We start from the raw sequence: 16,349 nt of genomic DNA, 5'->3' as shown, positions 1-16,349 counted from the left end.
CTGACCTTCTATATACCGACACTGACCTTCTGTATACTGACACTGACCTTCTGTATACTGACACTGCCCTTCTGTACACCGACACTGACCTTCTGTATACTGACACTGCCCTTCTGAAAACCGACACTGACCGTCTATATACTGACACTGACCTTCTGTATACCAACACTGACCTTCTGTATACTAACACTGACCTTCTGTATACTAACACTGACCTTACCGACACTGACCTTCTGTATACTGACGCTGACCTTCTGTATACTGACACTGCCCTTCTGTATACTAACACTGACCTTCTATATACCGACACTGACCTTCTGTATAATAACACTGACCTTCTGTATACCGACACTGACCTTCTGTATACCGACACTGACCTTCTGTATACCCACACTGACCTTCTGTATACTAACACTGACCTTCTATATACCGACACTGACCTTCTGTATACTAACACTGACCTTTTGTATACTAACACTGACCTTCTATATACCAACACTGACCTTCTGTATACCAACACTGACCTTCTATATACCAACACTGACCTTCTGTATACCAACACTGACCTTCTATATACCAACACTGACCTTCTGTATACTAACACTGACCTATATACCGACACTGACCTTCTGTATACCGACATTGACCTATATACCGACACTGACCTTCTGTATACTGACACTGCCCTTCTGTATACCGACACTGCCCTTCTGTATACCGACACTGCCCTTCTGTATACCGACACTGCCCGTCTGTATACTGACACTGCCCGTCTGTATACTGACACTGCCCGTCTGTATACCGACACTGCCCGTCTGTATACCGACACTGCCCGTCTGTATACCGACACTGACCTTCTGTATACCGACACTGACCTTCTGTATACCGACACTGACCTTCTGTATACTAACACTGACCTTCTGTATACCGACACTGACCTTCTGTATACCGACACTGACCTTCTGTATACCGACACTGACCTTCTGTATACTAACACTGACCTTCTATATACCGACACTAACCTTCTGTATACTAACACTGACCTTCTGTACACCGACACTGCCCTTCTGTACACCGACACTGACCTTCTGTATACTGACACTGCCCTTCTGAAAACCGACACTGACCTTCTATATACTGACACTGACCTTCTGTATACCAACACTGACCTTCTGTATACCAACACTGACCTTCTGTATACTAACACTGACCTTCTGTACACTAACACTGACTTTCTATATACCGACACTGACCTTCTGTATACTGACGCTGACCTTCTGTATACTGACACTGCCCTTCTGTATACTAACACTGACCTTCTATATACCGACACTGACCTTCTGTATAATAACACTGACCTTCTGTATACCAACACTGACCTTCTGTATACCGACACTGACCTTCTGTATACTAACACTGACCTTCTGTATACCAACACTGACCTTCTGTATACCGACACTGACCTTCTGTATACTAACACTGACCTTCTGTATACCAACACTGACCTATATACCAACACTGACCTTCTGTATACCGACACTGACCTTCTGTATACCAACACTGACCTTCTGTATACCAACACTGACCTTCTGTATACCAACACTGACCTATATACCGACACTGACCTTCTGTATACCAACACTGACCTATATACCGACACTGACCTTCTGTATACCAACACTGACCTTCTGTATACCGACACTGACCTTCTGTATACCAACACTGACCTTCTGTATACCAACACTGACCTTCTGTATACCAACACTGACCTATATACCGACACTGACCTTCTGTATACCAACACTGACCTTCTGTATACCAACACTGACCTTCTGTATACTAACACTGACTGGTTAACTCCCTTTACCAACATTGATTTTTCAACTCCCTGTCCCGCCGCTGACCATCGGCTCTCTGTCCCGCCGCTGACCGTCAGCTCTCTGTCCCGCCACTGACCGTCAGCTCTCTGTCCCGCCGCTGACCAGTCAGCTTTGAGTACCAACACTGTCTGGCCAACTGTTTGGTCAAATGCAGCCTTGATGTCAAGGGAAGCCCCTCTCACTTCACCTTTGAGTTCAGCTCTTTTGCTCATGTTCAAACCAAGGCTGTAATGAGGTCAGGAGCTGAGTGGCTCTGGCAGAACCTAAACTGAGCGTCAGTGGGCAGGTAGTTGCTAAGCAAGCGCTGCTTGATACACTCTCGACGATACCTTTGATCATTTTGCCGATGGGACGGTAATTGGTTTGGTTGCATTTGTCCTACTTTTGTGCACAGGATGTATCTAAACAAATTTCCAATCACCAGGTATTTTTAGCCATGCCTGGTGTTGCTCCTGGCATGCTCTCCTGCACACTTTGTTGAACCAGGTTTGATCTCCGGTTTGATTGTAATAGTGGAGTGGGGACATATCAAGCAATGGGTTTACAGATTGTGGTTGTATTCAACTCTGCTGCTGCTGATGGCCCCACAGTGCCTCACGGTTTACAGTTTTGGGTTGCGAGACCTGTTCAGAATCTATCCCATTTAGCGCAGTGATTGTGCCACAAAACACAATGGAGGATATCCTCAGTGTGAAGGACTTCTCCACAAGGTCTATGTGGTGGCCACTCCTCCTGATACTGTCATGGACAGATGCATCTGCAACAGATAATCATTAAGTTGCCTTTGAATGTGTTAAATAGCTGCCTGATATCGGGCTCTGGGTAGCTCCCCAATACACCACTACTTTGTTCTGTCGATGTTTTATATTTCTGCACATGTTCTTTGTTTATTTTGTTGAGATAATTTAAAGGTCATGAAACATTCAGTTCTTGCAGAGTCTGGCAGTAAACACATTTCAACTTGGCTGCGGTTAAACTGGTGTTGTTGGCATGGAGCCAGTCACAAGACCCAGAGCTTGTCCCTTTAGGATCAGCTGTGTTGGATTGTGCAGTTCTTAGTCAACAGGCAGGAAGTCTGGGATATGGAGGCGTCTGTGTTCCATTAGGTAACCATGATATGGAGATGCCGGCGTTGGACTGGGGTAAACACAGTAAGAAGTTTAACAACACTAGGTTAAAGTCCAACAGGTTTATTTGGTAGCAAAAGCCACAAAAGTGTGGCTTTTGCTACCAAATAAACCTGTTGGACTTTAACCTGGTGTTGTTAAACTTCTTACTGTATTCCATTAGGTAACAGCACCCTCTGGTGATTGAAACTCTTCAACACACATGCTTTAAAGGAATGTCTATAATCTGATTTATTTGTTACTTACATTTAGATAAGGAGGTAAGATCATTACTGTATGGAGCTGGTGTATGAAGCTGGCGCAGGAAACAATACTTTCTACTGTATGTTAATACATGTGACAATAATAAATCAAATCGAATATTAAAACTGGTAGTTGCATTTAAGGAAACGGCCAATATTATTTCTGTAACTTACGTGTATTAAGAACGTAGATAGCATTTCTGTCAGTAACATATAAATTGGGCAGTATTACTGTTAATTTTTCTCTAAAAGTAAGACATGGCAATATTCCAGAATTTGCAAAGGGTCATCCAGACTTGAAATGTTAGCTCTATTCTCTGTCCACAGATGTTGACAGCATTTTCTCTTTTTCTTTCAGATTCCAGCACCCACAGTAATTTGCTTTTATCACAGTATTCCAGTTACTTGTGCATAAACAGGGGCAATTTTTTTTGTCACTAAGCAACTGTCAAAACGACGATATTGCTGTTAAAGCTTTTGAGCAGTTATAATAGTTGACACTCCTAAGCTCATCACATATTTCTCTGCCCAGACTGCCAGATTAACCCTAATGTGCCCCACACAGACTGCTCTTGAATTGACTAGTACATCAGATTTCCGCATATTGTTCTCAACTTCTTAAGCAGTCAGCTGAGGTGCTTAAGAATCGCTGAGCAAGATGGTCATCACACTGGACACTGCTGCTGATCAGCAGGGATGCACAACAAACTGCTTGTGCTTCCTTATTGTTAAAACTATCCCAGTCTCTCTGTAAATTCCTGTGCTCCTAATCTTTATCTACTTTTATTTTCAAGTATGAAACTAGGGCCAAATATTATTGCACGTCCCTCAACACAATGATTACTGATCATTATTGGAAGGCTAGATGCATGGGTAAAGGGGAGTTTAAATACATCGGCAGAGGGGAGATTAGATACATCAGTACAGGGGAGATTCGATTCATCAATAGAGGGGCGATTAAATACTCAGTAGAGGGGAGATTAGATACATCGATAGAGGAGCGATTAGATACTCAGTGGAGGGGAGATTAATACATCGATAGAGGGGCGATTAGATACTCAGTGGAGGGGAGATTAGATACATCGGTGCACCAGAGGGGAGAATAAACCATAGAATCATACTACGCTAAAGGAGACTATTCAGTCCATAATCTCTCTGCTAGTTCTTTGAGATAGCTATTCAGTTTTTCCTACTGCTTTGCCTTTGCCTATAACCCTGAAAAAATCCTATCCCTAAAGTATAAATTGAAATGCTCTTTAAAAATTCCAATTGAAACTGCTTCTACCACCCTTTCTTGCAGTGAGCTCCAGATTGTAGCTGATTTCATAAGCACAAATTGCAATGTATGAGTATGATGGATTAGCTATTACAGAAATGTGGTTGCAGGATGATCAGAACTGGATGCTCAACCTTCCAGGATATACAATGTTCCAAAAGAACACGGCATGGGGTGGCACGGTGGCACAATGGTTAGCGCTGTTGCTTCACGGCGCCAGCGATCTGGGTTTGATTCGTGGCCTGGGTCACTGTCTGTGTGGAGTTTGCACATTCTCCCTGTGTCTGCATGGGTTTCCTCCGGGAGCTCCGGTTTCTTCCCACAGTCCAAAGATGTGCGGGTTAGATGGATTGGCAATGCTAAATTGCCCTTTAGTGTCAGGGGGACTAGCTAGGGTAAATGCCTGGGGTTATGGGGATAGGGCCTGGGTGGGATTGCGGCCGGTGTAGACTCAATGGGCCGAATGGCCTCCTTCTGCACTGTAGAATTCTATGATTCTATAAACAGGCCAAAGGGAAAAGGAGGTGGGATAGCTTTGTAAATCAAGGAAGATTTCAGAGAAGTACTGAATCGTAATATAAAGGCAGTGGATAGTGATGCAGAATTGGTTTGGGTTGAAATCATGATTAGCAGGGGAAGGGAGGCAAGGGTAGGAGTAGTTAATAGACCTGAAAATGTGACTTCTCAAGAAGTCAGAACATAAATGGGGAAATATCAAGGGTATGTTTGAAGAGAGCTGCAGTTATTGTGGGAGATTTTAATCTGCATATCGATTGGACAAACCAAACTGACAAGGATAGCATAGAAGAAGAATTTGTAGCGTGCATCAGGGATTGCTTTTTAGAGCAGTACATTGTAGAATCGACTATTTTAGATTTGGTTTTGTGTAATGAAGAAGGATTGATAAGGGATCTTATGGTAACGGATCCTCGAGGGGGCAGTGACCACAGTATGATAGAATTCTAGATATAGTTTGAGGGTGAATGCCACAGGTCCATAACCAGTGTCTTCAACTTAAAGAAGGGTGATTATAATGGTATGAGGAAGGAGTTGTCTAAGGTGAACTGGGTAAACAAGCTAAGATACAGGTCAGTAGATGAGCAGTGGCAGATATTCAAACAGCTGGTCCCAAAGTCTCTGCAGGAGTTTATCCCAATCAAAAAGAGGGATTCTACGAGGAAGAGGTAAAATCCTTGGTTAACACAGGAAGTCAAGGATAATGTTAAATTGAAAAGCAGGATATACAAAGTGGCAAGGGATAGTGTTAGACTAGAGGACTGGGAAGTTTTTAGGATTCAGCAGCAAAAGGCTAAAAAGCTCATAAGGGAGAAAATGAATTTTGAGAGAAAAATTGCATGTAGCATAAAAACAAGCATTAAGAGTTTCTATGAATATATAAATAGGAAATGGGCGGCTAAGGTAAATGTGGGACCTCTACTGAACAAGGCTGATGAATTGATAACAGCAAACAAAGAAATGGCGGATATGCTAAATAATTATTTTGCATCAGTCTTCACCATGGAAGACATTGCAAACATCCCTAAAATAGGCAGATTTCAGATAACATGGTAGAACTTACAGAAATCCCAATCACAAGGAATCGAGTATGGGAGAAACTCAAGGGGCTAAAGGCGGACAAATCACTAGGACCCAATGAACTACATGCTAGGGTTTTAATGGAAGTGCTACAGAGATAGTGGACCCATTAGTTGAAATTTTTTGCAACTTGCTAAATTCCTGGAGGGTACCACATGACTGGAAAACCTTGTCATCCTTGTTCAAAAAGGAAGAAGGGCACTAGGCAGGGAACTATAGGCCAGTTAGTTTAACATCTATTATTGGCAAAATGCTGGAGTCAATCAATAAAGAACAAATAGCCAATCTTTTAAAAAAGCTGAATATCATCAAACCTAGTCAACATGGATTTATAAAAGGTAAATCATGTTTGACAAATTTGCTCGAGTTATTTGAGGATCTGACAGGGAGAGTAGATAGAGGGGAACTTGTAGATGTAGTGTAGATTTAGATTTCCAAAAGGCATTTAACAAGAGACTGGTGCATAAATTTAAAACCTATGGAATTGGAGGAAGTGTGTTAGCATTGAAAACTGGCTGTCACATAGAAAACAGAAAGTTAGAATGAATGAGTGCTTTTCGGAGTAGAAAGATGTAACTAGTGGAGTACCGCAAGGATCAGTTCTTGGCGCACAATTGTTCACTATTTGCATTAATTATCTGGAGGAAGGAACAGAGTGTAAGGTTTCCAAATTTGCCAATGTTATGAAGGTAGGTGGAAGGGCATGTTGTGATGAGGATATTGTGATACTGCAATGAGATATAGATAGATTGGATGACTGGGCAAAAACCTGGCAAATGGAGTTGAATGTGGGGAAGTGTGAGGTCATGCATTTCAGTAGAAGGAATCAAAAGACATTATTATCTAAATGGAGAGTGACTGCAGGTGAGTGAAGTACAGAGGGACTTGGGTGTTCTAGTGCATGAATCACAAAAAGCTAGCCGGCAGGTCCAACAAGTAGTTGAGAAGGCCAATGGCATTTTGGCCTTTATTGCAAAAGCGTCAGAGTTTAAAAATAGAGAGATTTTGTTCCAATTGTACAGGGTGTTGGTGAGACCTCACCTGGAATACTATGTACAAGTTTTGGTCCCCTTACCTAAAAAAGGATATAGTAACATTGGAGGCAGTTTCAAAGGGAGATTCACCATGCTCATTCCTGGGATGAGAAGGTTGTCCTATCAAGAGAGGCTAACTAGTTTGGGTCTGAATTCCTTGGAGTTTAGAAGAGAGAGGTGGCATTATTCAAACATATAAAACCCTGAGAGGGCTTAACAAAGTTGATAGAGTGAGATATTTTCACTAGTGGGAGAATCGCAAACAAGGGGACATAGTACAGGATCATTAGAAGTATTTAAAATGGAGGTGGATAAATATTTGATAGATCAAGAAATAGAGAGCAATGGGGAAATGGCACAGAAAAGGCGTTAAGGTCGGCATAGATCAGCCAGAATTATTTTGAATGATGGGGCAGGCTTGAAGGGTCTAGTGGCCTACTCCTGCTTTTCTTTCTTGTGTTCTTATGAAGTATAGCACTCAAACCTGGATGCAGTAATCCAGCTCGGACCTACCCAGTGATTTATAAAAGTTTAGCACAACTTGCTTTCTTCTTGTACTGATCATGTATGATTTTTATTACAGCTTTCTCGACATTCCCTGTTATCTTCAAAAGGTTTCTGTACGTGAATATCTGGTTTCCCTTTTCCTGCATCTTTCTTTAAATTGAACCATTTAGTTTACATTGCCTCGACTCATCTGTCCACCCTAAATGCATCATTTCATACTTCCACTTCTCGGCATTACATTTAATCTGTTCATTTCAGCAGCCTGTCTATGTCCCCCTAGGTGTGTTATTAGCCTCCTCACTCACTGCTTACCACATTTCCAAACCTTGTTTTACCTGCACAAATTGAATTTATGCTTTGTGCATCCAAGTCCAGATCATTTGGTACATTTTGTCACAGTTTCATCCTGCTTTCATCTTGAGACATAAATCACAGGCACTTTTTGAATGCGAGAACACTTCGGGCCCTAATGTTGTTCCATCATGTAGTTGTGGTAGCTGCCTCAATATTAATACAAAAGCAAAACACTGCAAGTGCAGGAAATTCAGAATAAAAGCAGGAAATGCTAGAAATACTGAGCAGGCCAAGCAGCATCTGTGGAGAGAGAAACAGAGTCAATGATCTTCCATAATCCGATTCTGATGAAAGGCCACCAACCTGAAATGTTAACTCTCGTATCTCTCCCCACAGACGTTGCCTGACCTGCTATTAGTACATCTGTTGTTAACACATTATTTGGCAAAAGGTTTTCAGTGCTATGTGGTCCAATCAATAGATGGTTTTCAATTATTTGAGCTGCATTGATAGCCCCTGGGGTTGCAAGCCAACTCTTGTTCTATTGTGACAAGAAGTACCTGTGCAGCCCTGTTGGCAGGCTAGAGGCATGAGGAGTGAAGAACCTGCAGTGAGGTCTGTAATTTGAGTAAGACATGTAGAGTGTATTGTGTCCACCAGATGGCATGTAACTGAAAGTGTTAATTTGCAGCCTGGTCTCCGTAAGGGGGAAACAATCTCCCCCCACTGAGCTTCGTATTTCAGAATGAACTGTTATTATTCATGTTGCTGCGGCTGCTGTGGCGCCGAGTGTTTTCTTACGTATCGAATGTTAAGAACATTTGGGATATGTTTGTTGACAATCACAGCCTTGAGTTGATACTGCAATTATCCCTGCATTCAAAGGAATTTACATTTCCTAATCCATTTCATCAGGGTTGGCAACTGTTCCATGTATCCAGTGCGCTTATGCATTCTGCTAAAAACAAGGGATCACCGTCGCTTAAAACATTTATGTTTAAAACGTGATCACTTGCATTGGTTAAAACCTGATAACTATTAATCATCTGCATTAACATCAGTTTCAAAGTTGCTGCTCAATGCATTTGTGTTCTATTTGTTTCAGGCAGAAGCAACTGTGTTTACCCTTATGGTCCACACAATACCAGAGTAGTTGGTCAGGGTGCACTGTGTATAGGAGCAATCTTTTGAGGTGGATTGCATTGTCTTTTTTCACAGTTACCGGCCCCTCAGTGTACTAAGGCCGAAGGGCCTTAGACAGTGAACTCTCCTTATTGCGCCTTTGCAGCAACTGCCTCAAGCACACATTCCTCAGCACTCAATCCTGGACCTGGAATGTGTCATCTGCAACACCCATGGTCCTGGATAACTGAAGACCAACAGGCTTCGGGCAGACCAAGGAGCATCTTTCACTGCTGTTGATGGTCTTGCTGCAGTTGATATTTGTCTCGGTGTGAACAGCCCGTAGAGTACAGAACTACTTGGGGTGAACCTCAACGAAAACCACCTCATTACTTCCATAGCTGTTTTGTAAAGACACATTCCAGAAGGGCACCTTCCTTATGCCTATCCCGTTCCTCAGCAAAAGGTTTGATACAGCACACGAACAAGACAGAGAAGAAAGGAAAGCCCTGCCTGGCTCTGACCTAAGGCTAAGACAGCTTGGCTGAGTGAGAAACATAGACTTTGCAGATGGTTGTACTTGAAAAATGTTAGTGTATTTCATTCACTTTACATTGAAGCGAGTTTGCTTTACAGCAAATTGTGGGGTTACTTTGGCAGTTATCCATCAGTTATCGCTTTATGTGAGCCAGAGATTAAAATAAATGTCACACCTTCCTTTTTCAAACTGCCACTTATTCACACAGGAATAGTAACATCCACACAGTCTTAGAACTAGACCAAGAGTAAGGTAGAGTGCAAACTCAGCTAATAAAAAAATAACTGCATTGACTCAGCTGTGTGTGGATTAAGGCACTTCACACACAAAATTAAGGTGTTGAAGTTAACTCAAAATGAACACTGCTACCTTGTATTGGCCATTCCATTTGGCAGACATTTTGCATTTGGACATACGTGCCCATTTTAAATGGCAAGGCATTTATTAGATGCACTCATTTTCTGTTCTGTTGTCTCAAAGACACCTATGTCAGACTCCTATTTATTGACTATAGCTCAGCCTTTAACATCATTATCTCAACAAAGCTCATCTCCAAACTCCATGGCCTAGGACTTGGCTCCTCTCTCTGCGAATGGATCCTGAACTTCCTAACCCACAGACTGCAATCGATAAGGACAGGCAACAACACCTCCTCCACGATTATCCTCAACACCGATACCCGGCAGGGCTACATCCTCAGCCCCTTACTATATTCTTTGTACACCTATGACCGTGGCCAAGTTCTGCTCCAACTCCATTTTCAAGTTTGTTGATGACACCACCATAGTGGGTCGGATCTCAAACAATGACGAGACAAAGTACAGGAAAAAGATAGAGAATCAGGTGTGATGATAATCTCTCCCTCGATGCCAGTAAAACGAAGGAGATAGTCATTGACTTCAGGTAGCATAGTGGAGGACATGCCCCTGCCTACGTCAACAGTGATGTCATGGAAATGGCCGAAAGCTTCAAGTTACTAGGTGTCCAGATCAACAACAACTTGTTCCCTGGTCCCTCCATACTGATGCTATAGATCAGAAAGACCACCACTGCTTCTACTTTCTCAGGAGGCTAAGGAAATTTGGCATGTCCATTACAACTCTCATCAACTTTTACAGATGCACCATAGAAAGCATTCTTTCAGGTTGTATCACAGCTTAGTGTGGCTCCTGCTCTGTCCAAGATCGCAAGAAACTAGAAAGGGTTGTGAACATAGCCCAACCCATCATGCAAACCAGCCTCCCATCCCTTGACTCCGTCTACACTTCCTGCTGCCTCAGAAAAGCAACCAGCATAATCAAGGACCCCACACACCCAAGACATACTCTCTTCCACTTCTGTCGGGAAAAAAATACAAAAGTCTGAGATCACATACCAACTGACTCAAGAACAGCTTCTTCCCTGCTGCCATCAGACTTTTGAATGGACCTACCTCACATTAAGTAACACTATCTTCTGTACCCTCTCCTTTCCTTCTCCCCTATGTAGTCTATGAATGGTATGTTTTGTCTGTATAACGCACACGAAACAATACCTTTCACTGTATCCCAATACATGTGACAATAAATCAAATCAAAGAACAAAGAACAAAGAAAAGTACAGCACAGGAACAGGCCCTTCAGCCCTCCAAGCCTGTGCCAAAATCATTCAGCATGCCAATCATATCCTTCTAAATCAGTGGTTAGACCTTCCACCCACTGTTGTAGCCATTGTCAACCAAGAAGGTCTCTTCAATTTCAAACCCTGGTTTAGAAGGAGAACGTTTGCATTTATATAGTACACTTCATACCCTCATGATGTCCTAAAACACTTCACAGTCAATGAAGTACTTTTGAAGTCTAGTCACTGTGTAATGTGGAAATATGATGGCCAACTTGAACTCTCAGCCTCCCACAAACAACGCTGAGATAAACAAGCTGCTTTAGTGATGATACTCGAGAGATAACTATTGATCAGGACCTAGGGAAAATTCCCTTGCTCATCTTTGAATCATACCATGGGATCTGAGAGGAGGACAGACGGGCTTGGTTTAATTTCTGATCTGAAAGACAGCACCTCTGACAGTCTAGCACTCTTTGTACTACACTGCACTGTTAGTCTGGATTATATGACAAACTGGGGCTTGAACCCATCACCTTCTGATTCAGAGATCAGAGTTGCTGCTGAAGCTAGTTGGTATCATATTGGTGCAGCAACACAGCTGCTCAAATTCTACTGAGTGGGAAAATCATTCAGTGTTCCCCTTCTCCACTGACATCCAGGGGCTCCTTCCGGGAAGTGCAAGTGTTTGATTGGTGGCCAACATCAGGATCAACTTCACCAGCACGGGCAAACAGTCTGCACCTTACAGGTGAAATATAGCTGCTGAGGCATGTTGCTGGAGGGTGGAATTGGGCGCAGGAAGGCTCAACACCTTCAGAACAAGGGTGTGCAGGGGGAGTGGGGGGATAAAGGAAGGAAAACAATAGCTTGCATTTATTTAGCACTTTTAATGTCACAGAATGTCTTGGCATTTACCGAACAAAATTTGGCACTGAACCAAAGGGAGCTCTTAAGACATATTGGTTAAAGGGGTAGGTTAATGGAACATCTTACTAGAGGAATAAGGGAGACAGCGAGGGTTAAGGAGGGAATTGCAGACTTCAAAGCCTTAGACCGCTGAAGGCATGGCTGCCAAAAGGAAACCACGGATGTCCATGTGGTCAGAATTGGAGGAATGCGGAATTCTCTGAGCATTGTCGGGCTGAAAGGCAAAAAATGGTAGAAACCCACTGCCAACATTTCTTCAAAATCAGTTCCTTCCTTTTGGTACCCTGGACTAAGGTGTATATAGTCTAAATGATACCTGGGAGTGAGGTCTTTACAACAGTCTAATCAAAGTGTTGAATGGTTAATATATGGAATAAAGGACAAGTTATTGTAAAGAAAGCACAGTCTCTTCAGTTTAAGAATATTTGGCATCATGTCTAACCCTGTTAGCCTATCTGTAGGCAACTATTGCTGTGCTTACAAAAAAGATACACTGACATTTATACAAGTCTTTCATGACCACTTGATGTCCCCAAGCCCAGTGAATTATTATTGAAATGTAGTTTCTGTTGCAATGTAGGGAAGTAAACCTGTTGGACTTTAACCTGGCGTTGTGAAACTTCTTACAATGTAGGGAACACAGTAGCCAATTTGTGCATATCAAGACCCCACAAACAACAATTTCATAATAACCAGATAATCTGTTTTTGTTATGTTGATTGAGGGGTAACTATTGGCCAGAATACAGGAGCTATCTCTCCTGATCTTTTTCAAAATCACATCATGGGATCTTTTACGGTCTCCTGAAAGGGTAGATGGGAGTTTGGTTTAAAATCTCATCTGAGCCGTAGCATCTTCAACAGTGCAACATTCCCTCAGTACTGCACTGCATTTCAGCCTTGACTCTCGTGCTCAAGTTCTGGAGTAGCACTTGAACCTCCAACTTTGTGGCACAGATGAGAGTGCTACCAACCAATTCCCCCACATCCCAAAAGGTACTGTTGACAAACATTAGGAGCTCCGAAGACATGTGATATTTCTGTGCTGGCTCACACAGGGCCAACAAGTCCTGTAACAATTTCATTTTAATTACCTAAGCAAAACAGACCATAAAAACAGTATTTTTGGTTTTGTATAAAACCAGAAGCAGGGTATCATCACAAACATATCAGAAGCTGAGGCCATTTTAATCTTTCAGTCATTTCACAGTGTCGAGTGAGGTTCGCCCTCAGTCTGCAAACCAGTTAAACTCAATTCTCCGATGTAGTTAGATTAAAGTGCTGAAGTTTATCTATGTCTCCTCTCACATTTTATTTTTTGTCCCTCAGTTATGGCCACGCTGCAGCTCCCAGCCACCAATTTGGCCAACCTGGCTAACCTGCCCCCAGGGACTAAACTCTACCTAACAACCAACAGCAAGAACCCCTCAGGCAAAGGCAAGCTGCTGCTGATACCCCAGGGGGCTATCCTGCGAGCTGCCAACCCAACAGGTAAGATCTTTCTGCATCAAAGCTTTTTGGGTCAAGTTAGAATGCAGGAAGCTGATGTGACCTTCGAGAGGCAGATCAGTGGTTCTTGAGCCCCTGCTAAACACACAATATTGAATTGCACCACTGTGTACTGTGATACCATGATAGAAGTGACTTGCAGTTGTTCAGGGATACTGGTCTTTCCCACCACCTACCCTGCCCCCTCTTCTTCATACTCAGTGGGCTTAGCGAAACAGCTGAAACTGACCAGTCAATCCAAAGCAAAATTCCCATTGGTTGTACCATTAAGTATCCAGCAAGTGTTACCGTGTGCAGGGGGGTTTGGAAGGTGACGCAGGCCAACATTGTACATATCCTGGTGACTGCAGTGAATAGCCATTGTAGGGAAATGGGAACAGATGACCCGACTGCAATTTAGAACCAAGCCTGGGACTTGGACATTCAGGCCACCGTTCAACTCTCCAGGGAGATGTGTGAGGCCACAGGTCAGAACAAGTCTCATCTGTGGCCAGGGAAGTTTTGGTTGGTGTGAGACATAAAAGAAAGAAGATGGATGATTAGTATTTACACATGTGAGGGTGTCTATTCTTGACTGAGAATGCTCACTGTGCTGGAACAGTTTGCTCCCCCTCTATCTCTGTAGTTAATTGATGGTGTGTGTCAATAATCAATCCTTTCCATTTACTTCTGTCCAGACAGAATCCTTGTCTGTCAATAAAATGTGTCCTAGATATTCAGCAGACTGAATACTCCAGTCCAGTGCCTGTCTGTTATCTCCTGCATACTGTTAATCATATCCACAGCATAAAACTAAGTCTCAAATAGATTGAAACACACAGATTATAGACTCAAGCTCCCCTATTCCCTCTTCACCACACATAAACTCTCACATTAATGCTTCCCTGTCCTCGAACACACACAGCCTTTCTGTCACCCTCGATAGGACACACACTCACTGTGTTCCCCTTGCTACATTGTCTTATGTTACAATTACAGCCGATATCTCTCCCTGAGACAAATCAGATCCCAGAGTAAAGCCTGGCTTCATAGATCCTCACTTCGCCTTTTCTTCAGAGACCATTGAGGAAAGGTTTTGAACAGATTAGCAGTTTACTGATGAACTTTTAACATAAAGAATTAAACATTTATTAAACAAGGAAAAATGAACGATATTACAGCAGACAAAAAAGGTTGGAACGATCTCAATACAAACACTGGAAAATGATTCAAACTCGCACTATTCCTTTTATCCCAGCAAATTGAGTGAAGGTTTACCACTCGTTAACGCCAAGGCTTCCGGCTTGGGGTATCCCAGTTGCAAGCAGTTTTTTCTGGTGGACATCTGAGCATTTACTGATTGCTTTCCCCCAGCTGGTATCTCTTCCTGAGCTACCCAAGACTGCACTCTGCACTCAGTTACTTGAACTGCAGAACAAATGCATGAGTTCCCTAAATTCAGTCCCCTAGCATCCTTGCAGGATTTCCTACGAGTGCTTAGAATCCCTGTCCTCACTCTCAGATGTCATACACTCTGAACTGCTTTTCTGTCTTTCCCTGGGTCTTTCTGTGTCACTGGACCTCTGTCGCTAAACAGCAGCAGTTTTTTTGTTTTATGTGTTTTTTCCTAAATTCACTAACTACTAATCCCTTTGAAACCCATCTCTACACTTCAAGGGTTGTGAAACCTCATTAAAAGTGCATATATACAAATAAGGCCTCAATACTTCCCAGTATTGAGCTTACACTAAGCTCAACTAAGCTTACACAAAAAAATCTAAATGAAACTGAGACCATGTTCCACCTTTCTTAACACACAAATACAAATAAAAATTAAACTTAAAATGATACATTGTTCCAAATGCTTCCCTGACTGCACACGACTATACAGTACCCTCTGCACACACAACTTTACAGTCCTCCACCCCCACCCCCCCCACAACACAAGGGCGGCACGGTGGTACAGTGGTTAGCACCCAGGTTCAATTCCAGCCTCGGGTCACTGTCTATGTGGAGTTTGCACTTTCTCCCTGTATCCGCATGGGTTTCCTCCGGGTGCTCCGGTTTCCTCCCACAGTCCAAAGATGTGTGGGTTAGGTGGATTGGCTCTGCTAAATTGCCCCTATTGTGTGGGGTTACGGGACTAGGGCCTGGATGGGATTGTGGTCGGTACAGACTTGATGGGCTGAATGGCCTCCTGTGCTGTAGGGATTCTATGATTATCTTATTGCCCCTGTCACCACACATAGCCTTGCTGCTTCTCCCACACTGGAAGTGTACTGGACAGTTGCTGCTCATAATCATTTCTTTTTTAATGCATGCAATGTTCCTGCAGACTTTGTTGAGAGTTACCCCATGGTAATATTCTTTCAGCAGGGCAGCAAGTGCAGGGAACATCGACAAGCACGACTGGCAGCATTCAGGGTACCGTAGTCAGTGGACTACCCCAGCAGCTGGGCTACACATCATACATCCTCAAACAGACGCCGCAGGTAAGTCCTAGAACATTTCCACCCATCATCGCCACTCACTTGTATTACTGTTGTTCAGTGGTCACAACTAGATGAACAAATGACAAAACAAAGTTAGAGTTTAGATTTAGCGTTATTAGGACTACTGTAGATAAGGGATGTGGCTGATACAGAAATGGGAGTAGACTGTTGAGTGTGTTCTGCCTGTCTATACAGCTTAATCTTAACTCAATTTCTCTGCCTTTC

At 42.9% G+C, this 16,349-nt stretch overlaps 1 protein-coding gene across 16 annotated transcripts in view; it reads left to right on the top strand.

Annotated features, from left to right (window-relative positions):
- Positions 1–16,349, top strand: part of yeats2 (YEATS domain containing 2) — a 133,756-nt gene that overhangs the window by 84,470 nt on the left and 32,937 nt on the right. For 10 of the 16 annotated variants that reach the window (XM_078209167.1, XM_078209170.1, XM_078209168.1 and 7 more), the window contains 2 exons: positions 13,474–13,635; positions 16,006–16,124. In XM_078209167.1, the coding sequence (XP_078065293.1) occupies positions 13,474–13,635; positions 16,006–16,124 (281 nt within the window). The remainder of the gene's footprint in view (positions 1–13,473; positions 13,636–16,005; positions 16,125–16,349) is intronic. The other 6 variants (XM_078209171.1, XM_078209164.1, XM_078209160.1 and 3 more) reach the window with 1 other exon arrangement.

This window comes from Mustelus asterias, chromosome 3 (genome assembly GCF_964213995.1).
Source record: "Mustelus asterias chromosome 3, sMusAst1.hap1.1, whole genome shotgun sequence".
In the NCBI taxonomy this organism is placed as follows: Eukaryota; Metazoa; Chordata; class Chondrichthyes; order Carcharhiniformes; family Triakidae; genus Mustelus; species Mustelus asterias.
Note: the sequence above shows the minus strand (reverse complement) of the source record. Positions and strands in the feature narration are given on the sequence as shown.